Source organism: Podarcis tiliguerta (assembly GCF_965153285.1).
Source record: "Podarcis tiliguerta genome assembly, chromosome: 7".
In the NCBI taxonomy this organism is placed as follows: Eukaryota; Metazoa; Chordata; class Lepidosauria; order Squamata; family Lacertidae; genus Podarcis; species Podarcis tiliguerta.
In genome coordinates this window covers 46,561,480-46,588,798 of record NC_139540.1, presented here as the reverse complement: position 1 = coordinate 46,588,798, position 27,319 = coordinate 46,561,480, and the positions used below count along the sequence as shown (strand labels likewise).

The 27,319-nt window shown below is 41.8% G+C and overlaps 1 protein-coding gene and 1 long non-coding RNA gene across 7 annotated transcripts in view; both read left to right on the top strand.

Annotated features, from left to right (window-relative positions):
* The window catches only part of LOC310681990 (uncharacterized protein), a 31,709-nt gene extending 8,540 nt beyond the window's left edge, over positions 1-23,169 (top strand). The window contains exons 2-5 of one of the 6 annotated variants that reach the window (XR_014513698.1): positions 14,501-14,573; positions 16,950-17,044; positions 18,709-18,876; positions 22,981-23,169. Coding sequence is in view for 3 of the 6 variants with exons in the window: in XM_083450252.1 (XP_083306378.1) it covers positions 14,501-14,573; positions 16,950-17,044; positions 18,709-18,797 (257 nt within the window). In the remaining 3 variants the exon portion in view is untranslated. Of the gene's footprint in view, positions 1-14,500; positions 14,574-16,945; positions 19,249-21,197; positions 22,392-22,980 lie in introns of those variants that run through there. The other 5 variants (XM_083450253.1, XM_083450252.1, XM_083450254.1 and 2 more) reach the window with 5 other exon arrangements.
* On the top strand, positions 849-7,870 carry LOC310681999. Its single transcript, XR_014513710.1, has 2 exons — positions 849-2,043; positions 4,331-7,870. It is a non-coding gene; the product is annotated as an uncharacterized lncRNA (long non-coding RNA).
* Positions 23,170-27,319: the final 4,150 nt, after the last annotated feature.

Sequence of the window (27,319 nt, the reverse complement as noted above, 5' to 3'; positions counted from 1 at the left end):
ATGTATCCTGCAATCTAAGATGGGCTGCTCCAGTGTATAGTCCACTGTGGATGCATGACTAAGGCAGATTAATCTTGATGTAGGAAAATGTAACCTTCAGAAAACCATGAGTACTGAAGAAAAAAAATGATCAGGCCAGTTTAAATCTAGTAGGTGTTATTTTTTTACAACTCGCAAGCTTCAAAAGAAACTTGCTTCCTTTCAATGATAAAAGTGCTTTCTCCATCAGTATAATTATTTGTGATGCCAATAAAAGGTTTGATGATGATATAATTATTTCCTGCATGTTTTTGCCACCCCTCCCAGTCCAGTAATATGTAAGGAGCATCCCCATGGTGCAATTCCACACACCTGCCATAAACTTGTGAGAAAAGCCAGTTGTTTAGATCTCTTTGTGGGTGGCGCTGTTGCCAATCAGAAGGTCGGCAGTGCGGGTGGCGCTGTTGCCAATCAGAAGGTCGGCAGTTCGAATCCCTGTGATGGGGTGAGCTCCAGTTGCTCGGTCCCTGCTCCTGCCAACCTAGCAGTTCGAAATCACGTCAAAGTCCAAGTAGATAAATAGGTACCACTCCGGCGGGAAGGTAAATGGCGTTTCCGTGCGCTGCTCTGGTTCGCCAGAAGCGGCTTAGTCATGCTGGCCACATGACCCGGAAGCTGTACGCCGGCTCCCTTGGCCAATAAAGCGAGATGAGCGCCGCAACCTCAGAGTTGGCCATGACTGAACCTAATGGTCAGGGGTCCCTTTACCTTTATGCCATTAATATGGAGGCCCAATGTTTGATCATATCAAAGCTGTAATGAAAAAGCAATAAATTATTGGCAATTTATTATTATTATTATTATTATTATTATTATTATTATTGCTTGAAATAAGAAGCACAAATCATTACAACACAGAGTGCATTGCAATAATTCTGAGCCGAGCTAGAAATCCAACCACCAAGGCCACCTTAGCCTCAAATGACAATGCTGGATCCAAGAGTATTCCCGAGCCGTAAAGCTTGCTCTTTCCATAAAAGTGTAAAAGTTCTCCAAGTTCTGCTGCACACATAATTCCTCTGCATGGAATTCAAAATAGCACTAAGTAGATTGCTCAGTCAGTGCAAGCATTTCTACTTTCTTGACAGAATTATCTCCTCTCCTCACCCTGATTGCTGTTCACCCAACTCTCCAGAGCTGATTTGTGGGGCATGGGGAGCACGTGGGAGGAGGAGGAGGAGGAGGAGGAGGCCCCATTGTACTAGTGGAACATGCTGTGGTGGCTCTGCTAATGCAATTATTTAGTAGGCCTCTTCTCAGAATTCATTTTCAATTTGTTGGCCTACATCTAACCTATTACCACTTCCAAACACTTCTATAGCACCTCAGTTGCCTCTCCTGAGTCTGATGGAACAAAGAGACTGAGCTGGGTATCATCCACATATTGGTGACTCTTCACTCCAAAACTCCTAATGACAGCTCCCACCACTTTCATATAGAAGTTAAATAGTGTGGAGAACATGACTGGAACACTACAGGGAAGCTCTCATGCCACTGAACAGTGGTCTCCTATAATTACTTTCTGAAAACAGCTCTGGATGTAAGAGCAGAACCATTGAAATAAAGTGTCCCCAGTCCTCACCTCCATGAGCCACTCCAAAAGAGACCATGGTCTATAGTATTGAAAGTCAAGAAGAATGGACAGGCTTGCAATCCCCATCTTTCTTCTGACAAATAACATTAACCTGGATGGCCAAAGCAGTTTCAGTTCTATGACTGGACCTGAAGTGAACTGCCCTGAGACCTCTGGGTATAGGGCAGTATATAAACTCTAATAATAATAATAATAATAATAATAATAATAATAATAATAATAATATGCAATCTCCTACAAACATGCCTAGAGTTTGACCACCATCATCATTTTGAGGACCCTATCAACAAGGGCATATTTGCTACTTGAAGCTATGCACTTAGTTGGCTGCTTAATAGTCAGGAAGGAACTATATTGTGTTTGAAGATGGATATGAAGTGAAATTATCACATACACCACTATTGTTTCTGGTCAGTACATGCTCATAACTATATTAGGTTCCATTTTTAATCTATTAAAAACAGCGTAACAGAAAAGAGGTATTCTCCAACTCATATCAGTGTATTTTTTCGTTTTTAGTATCCTGAATCTTTGCAAAGCAAGAGATTTAACTCCCTCAGGTCCCCCCCCCATATATGTATGTGTATATCTCCTATTTTTGTGTGAATATGATAACACACACAGTTTTTGCATTGCTTTTGGCAAAGTGGCCTACTTAGCAAATGCTTTAAAAGTTCTGGCTTTCCTAGTTTCTGTGTCATTTAATTTTATTACATTCTCAAATATTAAATAATCATAAATAATGAATATTCTAGGTTGAGATATGCCAGGAAGAATGTTTAAACTTGAGAGCATAGTTTGGGGCCATAGTTTTCAGAACTTGAAGACCAAACTAGGGTGCCTCTGTTATTTGACTGCTTTTAAAAAGCCTATTTTATAAATAATGTCATGGCCAATAATGCCATGCCTTGATTAATACTGCACAGAAACTACTTTAAGTTTGTGTGTGTGAATAATTTCACCACAGCCAATAGATAACCTATTTCCACAAATGTTTCCATGTTCCTGGTGAAAATCTTTCTTTGTTGATTTGAAGCAGAGGAGTTGGCAGGCAATCACAGGAGCACTAGAGCAGCTTTCTTTTTTTTAAGGAGGGTTATTGTCCATCTCTGGGAAGCGGGCGGCACTGTGGGTCTAGGACTTGCCGATCAGAAGGTCGGCGGTTCGAATCCCCGCAATGGGGTGAGCTTCCGTTGCTCGGTCCCTGCTCCTGCCAACCTATCAGTTCGAAAGCATGTCAAAGTGCAAGTAGATAAATAGGTACCACTCTGGCGGGAAGGTAAACGGCGTTTCCGTGTGCTGCTCTGGTTCGCCAGAAGAGGCTTAGTCATGCTGGCCACATGACCCGGAAGCTGTACGCTGGCTCCCTCGGCCAATAAAACGAGATGAGCGCCGCAACCCCAGAGTCGGTCACGACTGGACCTAATGGTCCCTTTACCTTTTTATTGTCAATCTCTAGACTGCCTCCTTTGACTTCTATGTCTACAAAACATTAGAAAGCATTGTAGATGTTGTGGGGGGAAGCACGTTCCCCTCTGCTTGATCATCAACTTATATTTTCATGTCTGAAAACTCACCCATAGTTGAGTTGCAAATTGAAGAGTAAATGTCTGAGACAAATCTTCTTCAGAAATGAGTGAGAATGTTTTGGCTTGAACTTTAATTTTATATGTTCTTTGAATCATGCTCTTTATTAGTGCAATTTATAGTCTTCCTTCTCACGGGTTACCCTATTTATGCATGTTAACTAAATCCCCAATTAATAGTAGACATATTTTCACAACTCCTGCTTATTTACAAAATCTTGTAAGGAAAGAGGAGGGAGATGGAATAGCAGCTGCTACTTTAAAGCATAAAATTAGACCAATCATTCTTATTTTGGAACACATAGCATTCCGCATTTAGACTCTTGTGCAAAACAATATGCATGATGGTAATCAGTAATTTTTAACTGAGCCACACATGTATGTTTCCAAGCTACACATGAGTCTCTGTGGAAGTCAGTAAGGCAGAACTGACTGAAATTCCAGGCTGCAGTTAGTGTTACATTATAACATTGTGCTTATACAAGAGAGATAGATGCATGTAGATGGATCCCTACCTGCCTGGATTTTCGGTTAGTCATGGCATTAAAGTTGGGAGGAACCAAAGCTCAGTCGTAGAGCACATGATGTGTACAGAGAAGGTGTCATGTTCAGTCATGACATTTCCAGATAGAAAGTCCAGTGGTGGCAATATGTAAGTCCTCTGCTTTAGACCCAAGATATCTGCTGCTACTTAGATGGTAAAGTAGCCTGACCTGCTATAAAGCAGCTTTCTATGTGTGGAAGATGCATTTGCACTCATGGTCAGTTTTTGTCTAATAAAATAGGAGTAATCCCACCCTGTTCTCTTTCTAACCCATTTTGCTGATCAATCATTTCTGAAGCTAAGATGACTGTGAGGCCTTATTGAAATTCATGGAGTCACAGAAGAATGCCAGGAAGTCCGGAGACCTTGGTCCCCTCCTCCCAAGAATTACCATGTCTATCCTTATTTCCTTTCTAAAAAGTCCCTTGAAAGCATATGATTGTTGAAGCCATTATAAAAATAAGAGCAGTGATGAATAGTTTGCAGTGATGAATAGTTTTCTGGTGTACAATTGGAATAACATGCATATATATATCCACCCACATATATAATCATTTTTGATTATAGGCAAAATCAAGTGGACTCAAATTATAGAGATATACAACCATGTGAATAACACAGCATTTCTATCTTAAAGCAATTAAGAACTCACAACAAAAGCAGAAGTGGTGATGGAGACATAGAGAATACTTGGGCAATATTTTTTTAAAAAATTGATGGATACAGGACTTCAGTAGCATGCTTATCTAGGAAATTTCAGAAGCACAGCCTGACAAATGTCTCGATTATAGAAAGAAAATGAAGAAGGACACATGAGTGCTGGCTTCAGAGAACAAAGTTGCTTGCTCTGCCTGGAACAATGAGGACATGGAACTAAATGGAAGGTTGTCACTGAGGGAAACACAGAAATCTAGGGAGCCAACCAGAAAGACAACTAAGATTCCAGTGGACAGCAAAAGGCGATACAAGTTGATGGTGATCGTGTTTTATACATTAAAAAAGATTAAAAGGAATGTAGAAGAACCTGCCTAGGCATGACCAGCAGGCTGGCAGGAAGAAGGATGGACTTAATCCTAGATGCATGGAAATCAGTATCTTTATAAGTGGGGTGTTGGGTTTTTTTGGTATATCTTTTCTTACTCTTTAACCTGTTATAGTTTAACATAGCTTAATAACATTTGAATTATCAGTGTTTGATTCAGATGGTGGGAGAATTCCAGTGGCCAGGTATGCATTTTGAACAGGGTGGTAGAGTCCCCGTTTTATTTTTCATATTTATTTGCAGATTCATAAGCCACTTCATAACCCAAAGTTACCAAAGTGGTGTACAATAAACAGTTTAAAATAAAAAAAAATACAAACTCGGTAAACAGAAGAACAATGAGAACATTTCAGAGGAAGCCTTCATAAACAAATATGTCTTTAATTAATGTGCTTGCTAATTTCAATTTGTAAGTGATTTCAGGGGCTCTTGGTGGGTGTTGAGCGTTCAACTCATTTTTTGAACCAGCACAAGAATGAGTGCTAGTGCAAGAGGATTTCCCCCTTTCCTCCTCCCACTCACATCCTTCACAACCCAAAATTCTGCTCTGGAATATTGGGGGTTGGAAGAACCTGCCCAGGACAAATTTAGGGGACACAGGGGAAGTAGAAGTTCCATCACACAAGGAAAAATACTTGCACTGACAGTACATTCCCCTTAGTGCTATGCTGAATACAATCCATCTTACAATACCCCACACAAAAAACAGCACACAGGAAATCTTTTTTTAAAAAGGAATACTTTAATTCTTTAATATTTTGTACAGGTGCACAGATGGGCACTCAAGCATTCAGCATAGGCATATGTCCATATCAAAAACAGCAAAGTGATGTACTTGGGTAATAGTACACACACTGGAAATCTAACCAAAAACCCATGGATCAAAATGTATCATAGTGAAACCAATTGCTGGTCTGGCTATGAATAAAACACCTCTCTGGCACTAAATTCTACAAGCTGACACTCATGCTGCAGGCCGTTGGTACTTTATAAAGCCTTTCCCTGACATCCTGATTATTGAATGTTATGCAAGGCAGCGGGGGGGGGGGGAGCAGGGGAGAGAGAAGATGCACGATTAGAATAAGGATGATTTTAATAGTAGCTTAATGCAGTAGGGAAGATGTAGTGCAGCAATAAAAATGCAAAATGTTAGAAAATAGGTTCCATAAACCTGGATTTATGCTATTTTTGTACATTTCAAATTTTCTTCAGCTCTGCAAATTGCAAGGGATGTTTAGATGGTAAAGGATAGGTTTCGTTAACAAACCCTGATGGAAGGAATTTGTCACTGATCTGAAACTGGCTCATTTATGTGGATTCCCCAAGATTAGTGGAGTGGATGGCATACAGGCAACTCCTCATTTATGTTCTGAGGCACTGCACATTTAAGTGAAATCATGTATATTGGGAACACCATTGAAAAAGCCTGCAAACACCCTCTAAACCTAAACTCTGACTGGAGAAACCCTATAAAAAAAACAAAAATTCATCAAACTCCACAATAATCAGTTCCTCCAAACTTCCTTGCTCGAACTCCCAACTCTCCATAGGCCTCAAAGGTCAGTGCAAAGGCTCCTGAAATTGCACTTGCAAAGGCTTGTGGGATTGCTAGATGTCGTTTTTGTCCCCTTTTTTTTTGCTGTTTTTGCACTCTTTTTAAGGTCCACTTTGGCTCCTTTTCATGCCACTTCTGGGTTCACTGCAGTGCGTACAGTTGTAGTTACACATGCCTTGAACATGTGTAAATGGGGAGTTGCCTGTACAAAACAAATTTTGCTTGGGTTTCATGAATATCGAATTTAGACCTGAAGTTATTGATCCTTCTCAGCAACTTAGACCTCCTAGAGCTGCTACTTTAGATTTTCTCCAAAAGAAATGTCCTTGCCCTCAAAAGAATATTTACTCAGTTGTGTCTCAGCATCTCAACATCTCAATATCTAAAATAAATAGGAAATTATTGGATTGATGAGGGTCAGAACCTTATTAAGCATAACACAGATCTGCACAGATACTAAGAGCCATGAGGGACCTGCCTATTTTGACCTTCCCCCAACACTTGCATAATTTAAGGTGCCATGGTTAAATGCTCTTGCTAACATGCCACAGCTTGTCCAGCCTGGAGAACAGAGTTTCTAACATTGCTGCAAAGCCTGGAACTGCTCAGTGTTCTGACTCAGGGCCAGACTAGAAACAATCCCGCTGTGGGTTTAGAATAACAATTGGAGGCATGCTGGGGTAGGGTGAGTGGGAATGGATTGGTTTGGACTAGGAATGGGTCTATCCATCTTGTTTCCGTCCATTTCTCATTTTTCCAATCTTAAATTTCTACAGCCATATATAGCTTGTGAAACATAGACCACTTACAAACGCCATCTCCAACTTCTCAAAAGATTCCATCAACTGTGTCTCCGAAAAATCTTACACATCACTTGGGAAGACAGGCAAACTAATATCAGTGTACTGGATGAAGCAAAGATCACCAGTGTTGAAGCAATGATTCTCCAGCGTCAACTTCGTTGGACTGGTCATGTTGTGAGGATGCCTGGTGATCTTCTTCCAAAGCAACTACTCTATTTTGAACTTAAAAATGGAAAGTGTGGTGGTCAACAAAAGAGGTTTAAAGACTGTCTCAAGGAAAATCTTTAAAAATGTAGTATAAACACCGACAACTGGGAAACACTTGCCTGCGAGTGCTCCAGTTGGAGAACAGCCTTTACCAAAGGTGTCATGGGCTTTGAATACACTAGAACTCAGAACGCAAGGGGAAAATGTGCTAAGAGGAAGGCACGCTTGGCAAATCCACACCGTGATCAATTCCCACCCGGGAACCAATGTCCCCACTGTGGAAGGACGTGTGGGTCCAGAATTAGCCTCCACAGTCACTTACAGACTCATTGTTGAAACCGTGTTTATGGAAGACAATCTTACTCGGCTACGAGTGATTGCCAAAGAAGAAGAAGAAATATTTGGAGGGGGTGGGGGAATCTTCATGGAAATTCTTCAGCATTTTAGTGTGAATTTCTCCTAATAAACATATTTTTGCATGGAGTTTTGATTAAGGTAAACATTTTTGCAAGCAATTCCTCCTTATATAATGCATTTTAGTATGTCATTTTCACCAATATATTTGTTATGATGTACATTTCCTCCTAATTAATTAATTTTTGTAAACATTGTTAAGTTGGAGAACTTCAAAATTCAAAATGAATTTTGAAGGATAGTTGTGTCTCAGTTCTCATATTGTTTCAGAAAACGTGGATTTGATGGCTTCATAAGCAAACTGGATGGAATCCATTCCTGTATGATAGGGGTATCATACAGGAGTGGCCATAGTTTGGAAGGCACACTATGAGGACTTGTATAGAAGAATATAGATCCATGATTTGATGTGAGGCCACATCTACTACAGTGAGTAGGGAAGGCTAGACATTGGCAAGGTACTCCCATGGTAAATGTTGGCATCTGATAAACCTGCTTGGTAATTCTATTCCTTTAAAAATGCTATTAGCAGAGAAGTGTTAGAGAGTCTGTTGAGACTGATGCCCTTAACAACCACACATGATGAGATATCTTGGCTGTTAGCACTGCTTTCAGTGAAGGCCTTGCCTGCCCACATATTGGTTGGGCAATTTGTCCAATGGACAGATGCCAGACTTTTGAACGGTTTATCTACATAGCTTTGCATAAATACCAAGGCTGATGCCATCACATCTGCAAAATGTTCCAGATATTTATAACACTACCAGGCAATTAATATGCTAAAATGGAGGGAGGTAGTAGAGGGACTATGCATTGAGCATCATTGGGTTTACCAGAAGTGGGTTAAGACATTTTACAATGTCATTGTGCTAAACTTCTATAGTTGAGAGAGAGAGAGAGAACCACATTTGGCACTGTGAAATGAGGGCGGGGGGAGATCCTTTGTAGGGAATAGCTTCATTGCCACAGATGGATCAAGGACAGACCTATGAATCAGCATCAGTGCTCTCAGTTGGTGCTATGTGCCTAGAAAATGTCTGTTACAGTCTTAGTGATACATTTGGCTGAAGAGCTGTGAAGCTAATTTTAGGATTTATTAATTACAAGTATTTTTATACTGTCCTTCAATCATATTCACAGGCAGGTTATAAAAATAATAAAACAATTAAAATATAAATACAACAAATAAAATAAGCTAAGAGCCCCAAAGCAGCACAAAGCAATATTAAAATAACATCTTAAAAGTTCAGGCTGATAAAAAAGTTGCTAACATAATAATAATGGAAGTGCTAGGACAGGTCCTTCAGCTGCCAAGGCGCCACAGCTAAGAAGGCCCCCACTCTGCCACCTTCCTCATCTCAAATGGTGGGGACACCTACAGGTGGCACTGCCTCACCAATCTCACTCTGCCCCCTTGCTAGCCTTCAGCTGCTTACTTTCTTACTTTCAACCAGCCCAAGGGGTGGCCCTGCCTCAGTGTTGCCCTTTTACAATTCATGGGGTGGGAAGGGAGGATGATGCGGGACAGAACTTTAATTAGGTAGTCATTGACTCTGGATTCACCTACTATTGGTCTCTTTCCTTCCGCCAGTGGGCACCAGCCACCACTGGGCATGGGAACATAAGAAGCTGCCTTGTACTGAGCCAGACCATTGGTTGTATAGCCAACCATCTAGCTATATCTGTATTTGATTGTATTTGATTCCTTTGCTATGGCTTGTGGCTGATGCAGATAAAGATTTTATCTATCTATCCATCTAACTCAGTATTATTTGCTTATTGACAGACAGTAGCTCTCCCTGGTTTCTCTCTGGAGAAGTGAGAGACTGAACCTGGAACCAGGGGCAGATCTACTATGGAACTAATGAAGCTTCAGGTTCATGGTCCAATCCCAGAGGGATGTAGTAGGGTTTGGGGTTGTTTTTTTTTAAGGTGCTGATCTGTCATAGAACAACCCTACTGAAAAAGATAACAGTGGTTACCCAGACCTTGTTGCTGGTTGCAATGAGGCCCTCATATCAGTTCAAGCTTCAGGACCTCAGGAAGCCCAAATAATATACTTATTAAACGACGAAGATACAAGTAGATCCCTTGCTGTCGTAAGATACCTGATTAATGTTTTATTTCAAAAGAGGAGAAATGGATCACTGTATGACTCTGACAGCTTAGCTAAACTTAAGAACCATCAATAAGTGCCAGAACTAAGACGCATACCCCCAAAATCTGATGGATTTGAATTGCGGTTTACATAGAGGGAGCTTATTGTGTACAGTGTTTACTTAACTGAAATAAAATTGGTTTTATATGGGTGTTTTAACTTGGAACTGTTTAAATTGTATTGTTTATGGATAAATCTGATGTACTGTTTTCGATATGGGCCAATGGCTGCAAAATTAAAGAAAAAAAAGAGGTAAAAGCTTCAGGTCCCCCAAAATGTAGGTCCTACCTTGGACCTTCTGCATGTGAAGCAGGTGCTCTGCTACTGAGTGATTGTCCTTCCCTTCCCTACCATACCCTGCCCCCCACCCAATCCTTGGCCCAGATACCCTCAGTAGGCCCGCCTCCTTCTTGCTGCTTTTGTACCTTAGGCCATTAGCTAGTCTTCTCCCTTACATCCCAGTCCACCTAGGAGCTGATGAGATGAGTAAGGGCTACAACTCCTTTCACTGCACGCTTCTTTTGGAGGAGCAGGTGAACATACAGTGGCAGTAGGGAGGAGGAGCAGGGCCACCGAGGGCCTTCCTGGGGCATGGACCTTGGCAGGTGCCTGACTACTGAGCCCTGATGGCAGCATTGCTCACCTGAGAATTCTATTCAAGGCAGATGTTCTCCCCAAACATGGAAAGATCCTATCTTTCAGAAGAACCTTTTCAGATATCACATACTGTAGATTTAGCATATAAATGGTGTAGTGACGCCTACATCTCCTGAACAGAATGCTGATATGATCATTTTGATGCTGTGAAAATTACCTTGTTCACCAAGAAGAAAGGAGTTAATCTCACTACCGTTTGCATTATCAGTATTTGTGATCAGTGACAAGATACTCAAGGCCAAGCCTATCAAACCATTCTGCCATGCCTGAAATTGCCAAGCCAGATGTTAAGCAGGTGATTATATCTAAGAAGAGAATGCATTTGTGTCCCAGAAAGTGAAAGATTGGAATGAAGGTTGCTGGAGAAGAAAGAATGACTTGCATTTTGTAATAATAATCACCAGGTAAGGAGGAAATCAGCCATGAGTGCACACTGGAAGGATAGATTCTGAAGCTAAGGCTCCAATACTTTGGCCACCTCATGAGAAGAGAAGACTCCCTGGAAAAGACCCTGATGTTGGGAAAGATGGAGGGCACAAGGAGAAGGGGATGACAGAGGACGAGATGGTTGGACAGTGTTCTCGAAGCTACCAGCATGAGTTTGACCAAACTGTGGGAGGCAGTGGAAGACAGGAGTGCCTGGCGTGCTCTGGTCCATGGGGTCATGAAGAGTCGGACATGACTAAACAACTGAACAACAACAACAATGAGGAGGAGGAGAACAAAAGGGATAGTGAGTCATTATCAGGCAGCTCACATTGAAGTTATGATATGGCTTCAAGATTAGTTAATGGAATTATAATCCTTTCACCAGAATAGTTAATTAAGTCCACATTATTTGAATAATTTAAAAGCATGGGTTTAGCATAATAAAAACACAATTTTCAATAGGTGGGGTTTTAAGATCCAAGGAAGCAGTGTTTATGGGCACAATCTCCCATTCAACTTTCTCCCCTCCACTTAAAACATATTGCCCACGCTAAACACTTGAACTCCTACATTAGACTCTTCACTGAATTGTGAAAAAAGGTTTGTTGAGGGAAGATTGTAACCTTCAGGTATTCAGTCGATCAGATAAAAACTGCCTTCCCTGCCATGTTAGGCAAATGAGGCAGCCCAGCCCTTTAGAAAGGAATTCCTTTTATCTTATTGATGCTTCTCAAAGAGTCCAGTGTATTTGGGGGCAGGATTGGAATCAGCAATTTCATCACCAGTTTTTTTGGCACCAAGTTCTTGTGTTGTACTGATGGCTAATGTCTCTCTCAAAGACAGGTTTGTCCCAGTGTATAATTTACATGGATTTGCTTTGCGTCGAATTTTAATGTCACATCTGAATCAATATCAGAAAGACAAAGCTTTAATCAGCTCTAACATTATACTCTCTGGAGTTTCAGTTTAAGCTGTGTGGAATAAGATGGCCTAAGTTAAATCCACTTCACATAAATCTCTTGTGCATCCATCTTTCTTACAGTCCACATGGCTTCCTGTGCATATGTCCATGGAATGGCCATTGTTTCCGCAGCAGGAGTCCTTTAAAGTATGAAGCTGGGTGTTATTAGAACTGACAGACCACTTCTCCCTCAAGGATCTGTTGTCAGCCCGAATTGGTTGCAGGAGTGGACATAATTATTGCTGTATGATATCTGCAGCAAATTTGCCCTCTGACCATTAGTGCCTATTATACTGCAGCTATCCTTCCTTTCAGCTCATCCTTACTTTACAGAATAAGCTACAGCAGGGGTAGGCAGACTTCAGGCTTCTGGGATCTTTGTAATTTGTATGATATGCATGATATAATACATCATCATAATAATAATTTATTATTTATACCCCGCCCATCTGGCTGGGTTTCCCCAGCTACTCTGGGCGGCTTCCAACAGAACACTAAAATACAATAACCTATTAAACATTAAAAGCTTCCCTAAACAGGGCTGCCTTCAGATGTCTTCTAAAAGTCTGGTAGTTGTTTTTTTCTTTGACATCTGGTGGGAGGGCGTTCCACAGGGCAGGTGCCACTACTGAGAAGGCCCTCAGTCTAGTCCCCTGTAACTTGGCTTCTCGCAGCAAGGGAACCACCAGAAGGCCCTCAGCACTGGACCTCAGTGTCCGGGCAGAATGATAGGGGTGGAGACGCTCCTTCAGGTACACTGGACTGAGGCTGTTTAGGGCATACAGATAACTTGTTTTTAATAAATCAGCAGTGTTGATGAGGAATGGCACAGCTACAAAGTTTACAAAACAAAATCCACCACTGTTCACATCAGTCAGCAGTTACCAATATTTGCATTAACAAAACACTAGGGTTGGCAGGATGGAGATTCCAGCTACCCCCAAAAAAATCCTATCAAGGGTTGGGACCTTGTGATGTCACAAGGCAGAGGAATGTCACGTGATCACCAACTCTTGCAAGAACAGTTTATTGGTAAAGTTGTACAGGGTCTTATTAAAGGCTGATAAAAATGGTGGTGAGAGAAAAAATCAGGGGACACCTGCCTTTTAAGAGGGGGGACTGTTATTTTTCCATTTCATTAGAAAAATGGTAATTTAGGGTGAAATAGAGAAACTTCTGCACTGTTTTCCAGAATATGTGAGTTACTTTTTTAAAAAACCCAAAAACAAACAAAACAAAAAACAAAAATTATAATGATAATGTTCCACTAATTACACTGGTTCAAAATTCCTAGATCCAAAGGTAATAATGTTGCTATCTGAATGAACTAACCACATCTCAGCTTGATCAGAGATCATCTAGGGGAGTGCTGTTGGTTGTCTCTCATGTTACCAAAGCCTGACTAGGCTCAACCGGAAGCCAGGCATGTAGCGTTGCTAGTTCCACACTGTGGAACGCTTCACAGGTTTACTTTCATGTGTCTCTTGCAAACTTTGTTTATGCCAACAGGCCTATTGGATTGTTTTGTTTTCTTTAGCTGAGCCAGTCATTTATTATTATTATTATTTTGTGATTTTGGATTGTCTTTATAGTATTCTGTGTGATGCACTGCCTTGGGATTTTTACGTGAGTGGGTGGTATACAAATACATTTTGTAAGTAAAGAAATAAATCTCCTCCCACATTTCACAGACAGAAATGGATATCCTTGAAAAACCCTTATTCCATTATCAAGTACTTGCACACTGCCCAAACTTACATACATACACACAGGCCAGTTATGATAGCAATGATCATATCAGTAGTGCTGTTTCACTGCCCACTTACATTAATCACTGCATATCACATGCATACATCTCACTTGCCTTTCACCTGACTGATTCTGCTTTCTGCTGCAAGCAGGCTGGGATGGCCGTGCTTCATTGTTGATTGACATGCATGTGCTCGCTCAGCTCCTGAAGCTTGGCCTGGATAGGCAGGGACATTGCTGCTGCCACTACACAACTACCAGTCCAAATACAAGGCCCAAACACTGCTGCCCACCAAGCAAGCATGCCACTGCTCAGCAGCAGCCACCACCCTGGCCGGTGATAGGCATTAGAGAGGTTCTGCTGCTACTGCCCAAGTTGGTGCAGGCAGTACACGGCCAAAACTACAGCTGCCAGTACTGTATTGAAAATGCAGGGCAAGGGTGAGTACCCCACTCTGCAATCTTCCCAATAGGCGGTGTGCACTGCAGCCATACTGCTCTCTCTCCTCAAAGGTGAACATGGGGAAGAAGGGAAACATGGCAGAGGTGGCTGATCAAAGATTTGGACAGCTAGCTAGAAGGTCACAGATCCTGAAATCTTCAAATTCCACCAGACATGGACCAGATCTTGGTTCCGATATCTCTTCCTGCATCGTAGACATATGGGGGGAAATTCCTCCTGGTATTATTCATGTACTGAAATAAATGATTTATTGTTAGTTTTCACTTTGTTTTCCTGCACTGTAAACATTCTTTTTGCAGGCTTTTATAAAGGAATTTCTGATCTGAGGCAACAGATGGATAAGTGGTCTGTGCATGGTGATTGCTACTTCAAGTGAGTCTTAAGGGATGATTCTGCTTTCCTTTAAAATCAGTAAAAAGTTTTGGTAAATTTCAGTTCCGCAGCAGATATATTGGTTGGGTTGGTTAAGAGTTAATGAATGAAACATAATATGCCTAGAGAGGATCAAGGAGGGCAAATTGATTACAAAAACTAGATAAAGAAATGCAGATTATTTATACAGTATCTTGATAAGAATAGAAAATGTGGAAATTAGACCTCTTTCATTTATATATTGATTTGGAACAGTGTGACATAGTGTATTCTATTACTCCTTAGAGGAGACACACGCTTTTTAAATAAAATGCAATGACTGAGCAAAATGAAGCAGAAGGTCGCTTTGGGACTGCGGATGATCTTCTTAGCCAATTGTTCAGTTTTATCAGTAGTGTGTCAAATACATTTCAAGTTTGGCTGTTACTATTACTATATTATTATGGATTCAGGTAGGTAGCAGTGTTGGTCTGATGCAGTCAAAATAAATAAATGAATAAATAAATTGTCCAGTAGCACCTTAGAGACCTACTAAGTTTTATTTCAGTATGAGCTTTTGTGTGCATGCACACTTCTTCAGTGTGCATTTATATTATTAGGTTTGTATTGCACTTCCGGGACGCAGGTGGCGCTGTAGGCTAAACCACAGAGCCTAGGACTTGCCGATCAGAAGGTCGGCGGTTCGAATCCCCGTGACGGGGTGAGCTCCCCGTTGCTCGGTCCCTGCTCCTGCCAACCTAGCAGTTTGAAACCACGTAATGTGCAAGTAGATAAATAGGGATCGCTCCGGCGCGAAGGTAAACGGCATTTCCATGTGCTGCTCTGGTTTGCCAGAGGCGGCTTAGTCATGCTGGCCACATGACCCGGAAGCTGTCTGCGGGCAAACGCCGGCTCCCTTGGCCAATAGAGCGAGATGAGCGCGCAACCCCGGAGTCGGTCACGACTGGACCTAATGGTCAGGGTTTCCTTTACCTTTACCTATTGCACTTCCAGGAATAATATACTTCTCAAAATAGAGCAACACAAAAAACCAGAAACAAAAAACCCCAGGCTAATAAATGGTTTTACATTTGTGATTAAAGCTGCTAATGGTAAACAACCTGCAATTTGTTAGTCAAAAGATCCAGCTTGCCAGTAGTGGACAATTCTCTGGTCAGAATTGTTCCCTATGCCTAGCAGATGTAAAATGAAGAATTCACACAGTAAGGCATCAGACTAAGATGAAAAATATGTCAAGGTTACTTTCACAGTAATTCCCAAAGAATTTATACCTGGACTAACATTCTTCATTGTTGCCTGAGGGGGGGTCTGGCATGACAGACAGAACAATGACAGACAGAACAATGATAAAGTGCTCTTCTAAATTTAAGGGCTATTTATTTAATTCATTATGGATGTGGACAGTGTTTTTGTATGGCGGTACTCACCAGCACAGAGAACTAGCAAATCTTTTTTGTGGTTGCCCATAGCAGCAATTTTGTGCTGGCATCAACGGCATTTTTATCAAGTAATTAGTACCAGCACCTCATTTTTTTAAAAAAACAAAGAATTTTAAAAAGAATTGGGTGTGGAAAGACCACTTTTCTCAGGATAACCCACCACTGCCATGTTGCAATGCCAATGGAAGCTCCACTCCCTCCCCACAAGCCTAACTGCATCTTGAGGAAAGATATTTCAAATTCAAAATATTAATGAGCATTTTGAAAGTGGTACTTTGGGGAGGAGAATTGCTGAAATTGCTTGTGTCTCCATTGCACTGAGGGAAGCCTTCTTGTCAGCTGAGTGACACCACTGAACGCAATCCATATTCAAATGCCATGCCAATGTAAAATTGGACGATGGTCTGGCATTCAAATCCCAACCTATCCTGAACTCGGGGCAAAAGTAGTGCAATCTGAAAGCAATTTTAAAACCTAATGATCTCTAGGCCTTGAATTCATCTTCAAAGTGCCCTAACCCTTGCCTCCTTAAATTCATGAATTTGCACCAAAAGTTCTTAAAGGTAGCCGGTGTACAATTCATTGTAAGAAACTCTTGTTTTAGCTTTTCCTTCTCTGCCAAACTTAGGCATATGATTGGTGTTTTTGCTGCAAGGCAGTTGTCTAAATCTATTCCTGGAGCTACTATGTCTACAGTTATTGAAATAATTGTGTTCACACATTTTGGCTGAGCCGAGCTTCATTTGGTTAGGCTGCGTCAGCATTTCCATTGTGAAGCACACCAGTTTGAAAGGTATTAAAAAGAAACCAATCATCATAGTTGCATAAACTCTAGTGTTTGAAAGATGCAGCATCCACACAGACAATTTTGTAATTAAGGAAATGTTATGTACTTTATCCCTTTGCGGCTGCCTCAATTATCTTTCTGAAAAGATAGTTTCTACCCTGACAAAAATAAATGTCGCTGTGATCCATCTGTCCTTCTGTGTTCAGCGGCCCCAAGCAGTGAGATGCACCCAGAACACTCCGATGGTTAGTAAGTCAGATCTGTTAATAAATTCCTGGGGAAGGGTCAGATCTGTGCATAAATTGTTTTTTGTAACTGCACACAGATCAGTTCCCTTCCAATGGAGTGAAAATGGAAGCCCAAACAAACACAAGCTCCATGTGTTAATTAAAGTTCAATGACAACGATAGATACATTATTTAACCATAAAAAAAACACGTGGGGTGAGTTCTGTTGCGCTCAAATCTGTTTGATTCCCATAGGTATCTGGTTTGCCACTGTTAGAATAAAATCCTTGACTAGATAGGCCATGGGTCGGCAAACTAAGGTCTGCGGGCCAGATCAGGCCCAATTGCCTTCTGGATCTGGCCCACGGACAGTCCAGGAATCGCCGTGTGGATCGCCAGCACTCAGTTCTTTCCCTCTCCCTCCCTCGGCAGTGGTGGCACCTCCTCCTCCCTCCCTCCTCCTGGCTTCTCCCCGCCCTGCCTAGAGGAGGAAGGGAGCTAGACTTTGTTGGTGCCAGCAGCAGCAGCGCTTGAACGACCACAATTTTAAGTAGCCCCTCTTCAGAGCCCTTTCGAGGGCCACTCATCGTCCCTCCACTGCCGCCAGCCCTTGCCACTTGCAAAAGACAGGAGCCGCAGTTGGCTGAGCGCCCCTCTTGAGTGGCTGCCATTTTAAGCAGCCACTCCCTGGAGCCCTTTTGCGCACTGCTTATCATCCCTCCGCCACCACCGCCAGCCCCTGCCACTCTCAAGACACAGGTAAGCAGCCACCGGGGCTCGTGGTGCTCTTGCATCATTGGACCCAAAACAGTCCAGCCCCCCACAAGGTCTGAGAGACAGTGGACCGCCCCCCTGCTGAAAAAGTTTGCTGACCCCTGAGATAGACCTTTGGTTCAATCCAGCAAAGTTTTTCTTCTTAAACTGGTGTTTACTTAAACATATTTTTTTCCTACCATTATAAAAAGGAGGAAAATTTAAAGCATGTTTTTACTTTCTCAGATTTTAATTTAAAATAGATTTGATAGTATATGACAATTATAACTCACCACTTTCGAATAATTCCTTATCAGCCTGTAGTTTTACTTCCTTTTGGATAGAGGTGTTTTGTACCCCGGCAGTGCAACCCCTTTACATATCTGCTCAGATGTCCCACTGAGCTCAGGGAGACTTCAGGTAAGCGTGCATAGGAGTGCAGCCTAAAGTGATTTTAAAAACAAACAACCTTAATTATATTGAATGTGATGCTCACCTAATTTAAAATTTAATTTTTATTACCTAGGTCCTGGTGCAATAATTGGGATAATAATGAAAGTCAAACGTTCTATTATAATAAAAGTAAAGCCCCAAAAATATGAATTATTCCTCGGAAGTCCATTTTGCAATTCCAGAACAAACAACAGTGTTTTGAAAATATCAAAGAAACAAACTACATAAAGAGCAAGGGATGCTGGCTTTGATTTGACCATTTGGCACACCGCAGTCTTTTTATTCGCAGAATTTATGGGATCAAGAGACCAACAGGAGAGATTAAAGAGGTTGTCAGCTGCTAAACTAATCAGTAATTATCAAATGTTTCCACTGAGTCAGGACATTAAAGAATGTGCCTACTGAAACACTTATTACTAAATTAATAAGATGACTAATAATCAAATTGATGTTTATGAAGTCTTATTCTTTTTAAGGCAGGCAGCCCAACCTGGATATGTTAGAGATGAGTGCTGAGGATCATGGGGTGGCTCACAACATTAATCTATATTGGGAAGCATCCTGAACCAACATTTGATTTGTGTTTTATTTCAAAACCAGGACAAAACTGTGCTCACAATATAGCTGAGGCACCTAAGTTCCACGTTTTATATTATACAGTATGCTAACCATTTACACGGGGATTATATTCCAGGGATTATGCCTCAAGCCAAAATCATATATTGTCAAAACACTTTGGGTGCAATGGCGGGTGGCCATTGCCAAAGTCTTTCCCCTAAGATGTTTGCCCCCTTTCCTTCCACTTTTTAATTCTTAAAAAAAAAGAAACAAAGATTAAGCACGTAACGCTGAATGCACTCAAGTTAAATGTTTGTATATTGAGGGTCTACTGTATACTTATATATTTTTATATTATGTTTGTTTCCACCCTTAGATAGAGAAATAGATTCCTTACAAGCCTAGCTAACGGAGAAACAGATACATGGATATCTGAATAAATTTAGCTTTTGGGATCATTGGTGAATATTCCTTTCACCCCTGTTCTTTCCATTCTTTTATTCGTAAACAATGTTCTTAAACTTTCATCGAACCCTTACCCCCATAGTAAGCAAATGAAATAGTCTTGCCTCCAGCACTGCACTCGACTTTAAATTAAAGGTTATAATGACACTATAAACAAAACCACAGTGGGGAGTAAATATTTGAGTCAATTTGAAACCTGCCTTTTCCTTCCTTTCTACTTGATTGAATCTATCTACCTTGCTGTGCAAATGACTAACACCACTGTTAAGAAAGGGGCATAAGAAAAGGCTTGCTGGATCAGACCAAAGACCCATCTAGTCCAGCATCTTGTTCTCACAGCGGCCAACCAGATACTCATGGAAAGCCCACAAGCAGGACTTGAAAGAAACAGCACTCAACCCACTTGTGATTCTCAGCAACTGGTATTCAGAGATATCATGCCTCTGACCATGGAGGCAGAACAGAGGCACCATAGCTAGTAGTCTCTTTTAGCCTTATCCCCCAACCTGATCTGTAGATGTCTATGCCTGACTTGTCTAACAGTCGCTCCAAATATGCCCAATTTCACTTTGGGACCTTGTTGGACTTTGTCAGGTGTGTGTGCAGGAGCCAGGCCCCGTGAACAATAGGACTCTGCAGGACTGGGGCCTTCCTAAGTTTGTTCTGAAGAGGCAAGGCGCGGCCTCACAGCTGAGGCCGATTGGTAACTCACAGCACCTGGTGGCAAGAACTGGGAAGGGATATAAGGTCAGCATTTCCCTTCTTCCTTCTTACTTCCTGATCCTTGAACCTCGGCTTCTTGACTCCCTGCTTCTTGATCCTCGGACCCTTGGCTTCCTGAGTCCTGTCTTCTGGACCCCCGTTCCTGCTCCCACCCGGCCATCTTGCCCCCGGTCCTGACGTCCCCTGCCGGGACTTTGATCGCCCGTGAACTGGACTGTGACAGACTTCTCAAATTTAGTCTTATGCATAAAGAGATGTTTTCCATGTCTATATATGCCCCTCAACATGCTCATGCTCTTTTACTTAAGTCTTGCCAATGACTACTTTTTTCAGTTTAATAACAAGCTTATCGTAATGGCTCATCAAGAATGGATTCACATTCAAGATGCATGCAGTGTATCGCTTTAAATAAAGCTTCTGTTCCTTCCCTACTTCCCAGGGCTCCCCAGAGATCTCTCTCTAAGAGAACTCTCAGTGACTCCAAAAGTTCAATTCCTTGGGGAAAGTCATATTTCAAATGAAAATATTTTTTCATTTGTCTTTTTAAGTTGAGACACAAATGTTGGGGGATTTAACAAAGCGTGAGTACCAAGTGAGGGAAACAAGGTCAAGGATGTCAAGTAGGGCAAAGTTAAGAAGAAAAGAGGTCAAGTTTCAAAGCGTTAAAACAAATCAGAGCCAAGGTCAGGTTCCAATGAAGCAATGTCAAAACAGAGCAATTAAGAGCCTGCATAGCTCCCATATGAAGGTAAGCTTGAAGAATCATACAAGCAAGCTCAAATGTTGTTTCACCATCAAACAAACTCAGGCTGAGCTTTAAAAAGAACTGTAGCACCATCTAGGTACCTAGCTGAGCCTAGAATGAATGAGGCCTCTTAAGAGGATGGTTCTGTAACCATCAACTCAAACAACACAGGGGAGACTGTAGTCTGGAGATCTTGGAGTAAAAAAAATGACCATGTTGCCTTCTTGGACCAGAGAGATGCTGACAATATATATCTTTCATTTCCTCTTTCCCAAAGATGAGTCATCTGCCGGCTGGGATGGTGGGGGATGCTCACCAGCACATGCTCCCCCCCCCCTGCTAAAATGACTTTGTAACATCAAAGAGAAGACAATGTTTTTCTGTCTTTGAAAATAGGTGTTCAGTATTATCAGTTTCTGCTTATGCTTTGCTTAACATAATTATCTTTCAATTTGGTTTTACTAATTGCTTCAGGTGAGTTAAATCCTGGTAGCCTCAGCTCCCATGGAGAAAATGGCAATGGCCATTCTGTCTATCACTAATCATAAAATTAGAGAGCCCGACTCACCATGGAAACACAAGGCTCTTGAACTAATCCATCAACCTTCAAAATACAGAAGCTAAATAAAAAAAACTAATGGTACAGCTGCTGCTCAGAATAACAGTGGAGATAACAGGATCACACCACAGCAGGCAGACATTGGCAGTGAATTATAATTGTGTCACAGGAAGAAAATGGAAGCATTTCTGGCATGAGATCAGATAATGCGCATTTAATTATGGGACCATCCCACCAGGAACTGCAAAGACTCAGTGTACTTACCCGGAGCTGAACTGCTTTGGGGGTGGAGGTCACTGATGGACTGATTGCTGCACATACTGGCCCTGCAAGCCACAATGCCACTGCACACAGCGTGCCTTGATCTCCTAAGAGGTCAAAACAGGGAAAGGTGGCACAGTTTAGTACCCCCTTTATTTGTAGGCAGCTTCCCATCTTCCTTCTGGAATTGTATCAAAGCACCAGAATGTATAGGAAGGTTCTTTTATTAGGAATATCCTCTCAAATATCCTTCATTTTTAGAAACTTGCCCCATCTGTTTTACCAACTTGAACTAATGATATTTAACTTTCCTATACTTTTCAAGCACCTTATGGCTCCCACATTTAGAAAACAGTGGACTGGTTGATGAATCTGCAATAGCTTTGACAATGCAAAATAACTGAGTGATCTTCCTGGGAAATTGCCTGAGAGGGTTTTTCATCCTGGGAAAGCATAGATCCATCTTAGTCCCACAACCTTCACCAACTTTACCTTCCTGAAGGAAGCCATCTGTCCCATTGCCAAACTGGTTCTGAAGTTTCTAGTCTGTCAGGTGTGCAGATCTCCTATCTCACACTTACACAAACACCTGTGTCAACTGCAAACGCCCCTCAGCACTCTGTATTTTTCACACACTCACAAGAACATGAGAGACAATGTACTGTAGTAGTTAGAGTGGTGCCTAGGACTTGGAGAAACCTCATCTCCACACAAATCTCCACTCAGCCATGAAGCTTACCCCATAACCTTCAGCCACTCACTGTTTCTCAACCTGACCTTCCTCACATGGTTGTGAGAAGAACGATGTTTGCTACTTTGAGCTCCTTGGAGCAAAGATGGGATATAAATGTAAGAATAAATAAATAAATAAATAAATAAATAAATAAATAAATAAATATTAGTATGAAAAGAAGAAGAATGACTGAAGAATTTAGCATCTGATATCTGAAGGTTAGTAACTCACACTGGAAATGAGCAACAGTTATACTATTGGGTCAGGAACATCAGTTTTGTTTTCTATGCTCTATAAGAAGACTTTCTGTGTTCAAATTACTATTTCTCTACTTGGAAGTCTCATCACAGAATGTGGTTTATAAACTGCAAAGGGATGACATTGAGTTTAGGTGCCAAGCATGCAACTAACTGAAAACTGATGTTAACAACTGTGGAAATAAAATATTGTTTTTCATTCTTTTATGGATCCTGAGTCTGATCCTCTTTGAGGTAAAATCAGCCTAGCTTTTGCCACCTGTGAATCTTTGTACTACTACTATAGCTGTGATACTTTGCAGCTTTGCACCTATGAATATGGGTTAGTAATACACTGGGAGGGACCTGAGTTTCTAAATAACAGTTTTGGACTGATGGGGAACAGTATTGTAAAGAATATTGAATTCATGAGCTAAAAGAGCATAGTTTTTTTATCTTAAGTTCCAGAGCCCTTGAAATTTTTATTATTTGAATCCTACAGAGAGAGACGGGAATCTCTGAATTACAGAATTTTATCATGTGAGTTTGAGAGTGAGTATAACAAAGAATCAAGTGGCACTGTTCCAGCTGAGAAGAAAATAAGTAGCTGCAAGAACAAACATATTGAAATAGCATGATGAGTCATCCACTGGGAATAAGGATCTCCAGAAATACTTGCAGTGCTAGGCAATAAAATTTCATTAACTTCAGAAAAGTCATGGTAGCAGTGGTGATGCTACAACCCTATTCACACATTCCTCCACAAGAAGCTCCCTCGAGCTGTCTTGGCAGTCTATGAAACATGGGCTAGAGTAGGCCTCCATTTGCTATCCATAAACTAGAGGGACAAGGATGTAGTGTCCTTAAGGGCAGAACAGATTTGGATTATTTTGTTTTGCAAAAGAACTCCACCTGCTGTCTTTGTCCCAAGGGTGCGGCATTGTGATCAGTGAAAGCCTGCACAGTGCAAGAGGTTAGCCATGTAAGGAGGCAACATTAGATTATAACCTACACATGTAAGTTCTGTATGTATGGTCTGTTTCCTGGAGAAAAACAGAGAAACATAAAAAGAGCCCTGTTAAATAGACTAAAGGCCAACCTAGTCCAACATTGTATTCCCACAGGTGCCTATGTAAAGGCCGCAAGTAGGACATGGGTACAATAATACTTTCCCGCTCATGTTCCCTGGTTCTGCTTTTTATGGACTCCTGGTTCAAGTCAGACTTGCAAAGGACAGTCCTCAAACAGAAGATTCATTCCAATAAAGGACTGTCCTCTGGTGGACCTTCCAAATAAAGGTCTGTCCTCTGCAAAATAGGACACATGGTTATCCTAATAGAAGCATGTGGGGCAGGGAATTTCCAGGAGGCCAAACAGTGCCACTTATGGAAAGAGACTGGGACTAAGCCACCTGGACCTTTTAAGATCAGCAACCTTATCATCAAGAATCAAGATTAACATCTGTCTTGAGTTTATGGAAGCAAACTGAGAGCTAGTGATGGTCTTTCAAAATATGGAAAATATGAACCCTGCAAACTAAGCCTTGTAAGGACCACTGGTTTTATAATTTCTGACAAAAAATATATAGCCATTTCTGTGCAGCCCCAGCTGATGCTCCATCTACTTGCTCCTTTGCCACTCACATCTGGTGCCAGAGAAACGGGAGAGAGATATACTAATTGTGTTCTTGCCATCCAGCTGCACAGCAAGGAAGCAGTTCAGTTGCGGCACCATGTGACAGATGCATGAGTGTATCACATGAGATGCCCAGCACTTGGCAATCCTGAGGAGACAAGTCACTTCCAAAAATAACTTGTTATAGCACTTTTGCAGCTATAAAAAGAGCTTTAATCATAATGACAGTCAAAGACATTCATGCGGAATTGTGCCCTCTCCGATCTTTACAAAAACAAAACAAAAGCACTCCTCACCTACGTCATTCAAAATGAACTATGGTGCCCTAACATTTCTTAATACTTTTCAAAGTGCACTGTGTTCTGTTATCTAACTCAGCAGAACAATGTCTCTTCTGCATTTACAGGTGTGGGTTGTTGTTGTTGTTTTTACCTCAGAAGATGATCATAGAAGTACTTGATATGGTCATTCTCGTTCCTGTCATGCTGGGCTCTGGGCTGGCCTCAGACTAGCTTTAGCCAGAAGACCCTGGTGAATAGATGGAGCCACTCTGCCCCAACTCTCGCACAGATAATGAGCACCTTAGTATCTAGGGGGAGCACTCACCAAACCTATAACCAGAGGTCACCCTGGAAAGACCCTTGGCAAGGGCATGACTCTGACTCACCTGTGGCCTTGTGCATCAGAGGAGAAGGCTGAATTGTCTCCCAGCTCCAGAGGGTGTAGACAGCAGAAAGTCCAGGCTCAGGTGGTTACCTGGTAAAGGAGTGTGGGCCTAAAAGCCCTAAATAATAGTATGAGAAAGGGGCTCCTTGGCAGCAAAGGGTTACTGGAAAGTAGTAGAGTTGCAGTTGATCCTGGGAAGCATCTGGGAGACCAGACTAAAGAAACCCTGGGTGAGGGTCTGACAGCTGCTAGAACAGCACATGACTTTCAGCACCCAGATGCTTCTGAATCACCTTACCAATTCTGCCCTACCTTTTGACTAACCTCCTGTGCCACTGACCTACTGAAAGACCCCACCTCTTGAACTATGCTTGTTTATGGGCTGCCTTATTGTGCTGTGGCCATGGCTACATCTGGTCTCCCAATAGCAGCATTCCTACAGGACAGGATGGTGAGGTCAGGATGGTTTGGGGACACCAGATTGGCTTGGCAAGATCATTGGAAGAACTCTAACCATGCCACCAACCTGCCCTGCTCCCCTCATTGTATCAGGCAGTGACACCTCTGTCAGGAGGCCAGGTCAGTGGCACTGTGCCCACCTCACCCATTGTTCTTTACTGGTGCCATCATGTTTCTGACTTCAGTCTGCTGCCAACCTGGATAGTGGGGAGGGGCAGTGTTGGCCCAGCCTCTGTCCAAAAATCGAGTCTTGGCCTGGGTGGAGCAGGACATATTATCCATATCCATAAATTATGAAGGATACTATCACAAAGTATATATGTCAGAGTATTTCCTGGGGTTAAATAAATCTTATAGGTACAATCCTGTTACTACGCAATGGAATGAAGGCACGCAATTAGTCCCAGGTAGAAGAAGGGCTCCTGTGGTTATGTCTGTCCTCTTGGGAGGACAAATGCACAGTAAATATTGTAGGAACACTTTGCAAATTACAAGAGCTGTATAAATGATCAATAGTTGTAGTACTAGCAATAGCAGAAAATGTTCCTTGTCACATTTTTCATCGGAGGCAGCTGACAATAACAGGGACAGCATCCGAGCTTCCTGCCAATATAGACCTGCCATTGCCAGCAGAAGCAAGACTGCTAGCAAGGCAGTTAACCCATCACCACCAGTGCCGGGTCTTCCTCTGTGAGTCTTTGAGGAAGTAAGTTTAAATGGGTTTCTATGTGTTCAAAGTCAAACAGCAAGATGGAGAGTGTTGCTTTAGGCTTCTCAGCTGTATATTGCAATGGCACCCTACTGTGGCTTTGCTTTGCAAATGAGTTCTTGAAAGACTTGCAGAATCTGCTTCAAAATGGCATGTAGGCAGCTATTGTTTCGCTGCTTGAACATAGATTCAGTGTGTTAGGTCCAGTGTTAGACCTTGTCCTCCCTACTAGTATACAGATGTTTTTCACACATATATCAGACACAAACCAACTGAACATAAAGAATGAAATATGACAGCCAGTGAGGCACAGTGGTTAGAGTTTGGTCTAGGACCTGGGAAACTATGATTCAAATTCCTGCTCTGAGCCTAGGTCACCTAAGAATTGTTTTGGGCTCTTGGGAGAAAAGGTAGGATATAAATGTAATAATTAATAAATAATTTTTAAAATACAGTGGTAGCTCGGGTTAAGAACTTAATTTGTTCTGGAGGTCTGTTCTTAACCTGAGGTACCACTTTAGCTAATGGGGCCTCCTACTGCTGCCGTGCCGCTGCTGCACGATTTCTGTTCTCATCTTGAAGCAAAGTTCTTAACCCGAGGTACTATTTCTGGGTTAGCAGAGTCTGTAACCTGAAGCGTCTGTAGCCGGAAGTACCACTGTAAGTTGGTCTCAGGCAAGACACATTGGCTTGTATCCAAAGTACTGCTACGTAACTGTCCCATCAGCACAATAATTGCAAAATGGAAGAGGAAATCTTCCTCTTCTTCTCCATGCCCCCCGCCCCCAGCTGCCCAGAACAGCTTTGAAGGGATGGGAGTAGGGGAACAAGATGAATGTCTTATTGCGCAAGCAAATATCCTTGTGTTGATGGGATGGTTGCTGCATGGGGTACAAACCATTAAAATGACTAAACTTGACTAACACATAATGTCACTCCATATATTCCTCATGAAAACTTGAAAGGATCGAATATCCTATTGATAGAGTGAAATAGATCCCACAATCATTCCTCTAGACCACAGCTGGTGGATCAAAGTCAAGACTACTCAGTAAACTCCATAAACAGCCACAGCTGGTAAATTCCTCAGTTGCTCTAAATAGGATGCTATAGAATGCTACTGGTATAACAGAAAGCTTCAAAGTCTTCTGAATTGGCAAATCTTCAATGGATCTTGAGGTTTTTCCTGACCCTGACTGCCTGCTTCCCACTTGAGAGGCTTATTCTATTCAGATGTGCATCTAGGGGCCTGTGTTCTAAGAAGTGTGTTTAATGTTGCCCAGTTTTCAGCTGCATGAAGATCTGTTTTCAAAACAAAACACTGCGGGGGGAAATGAT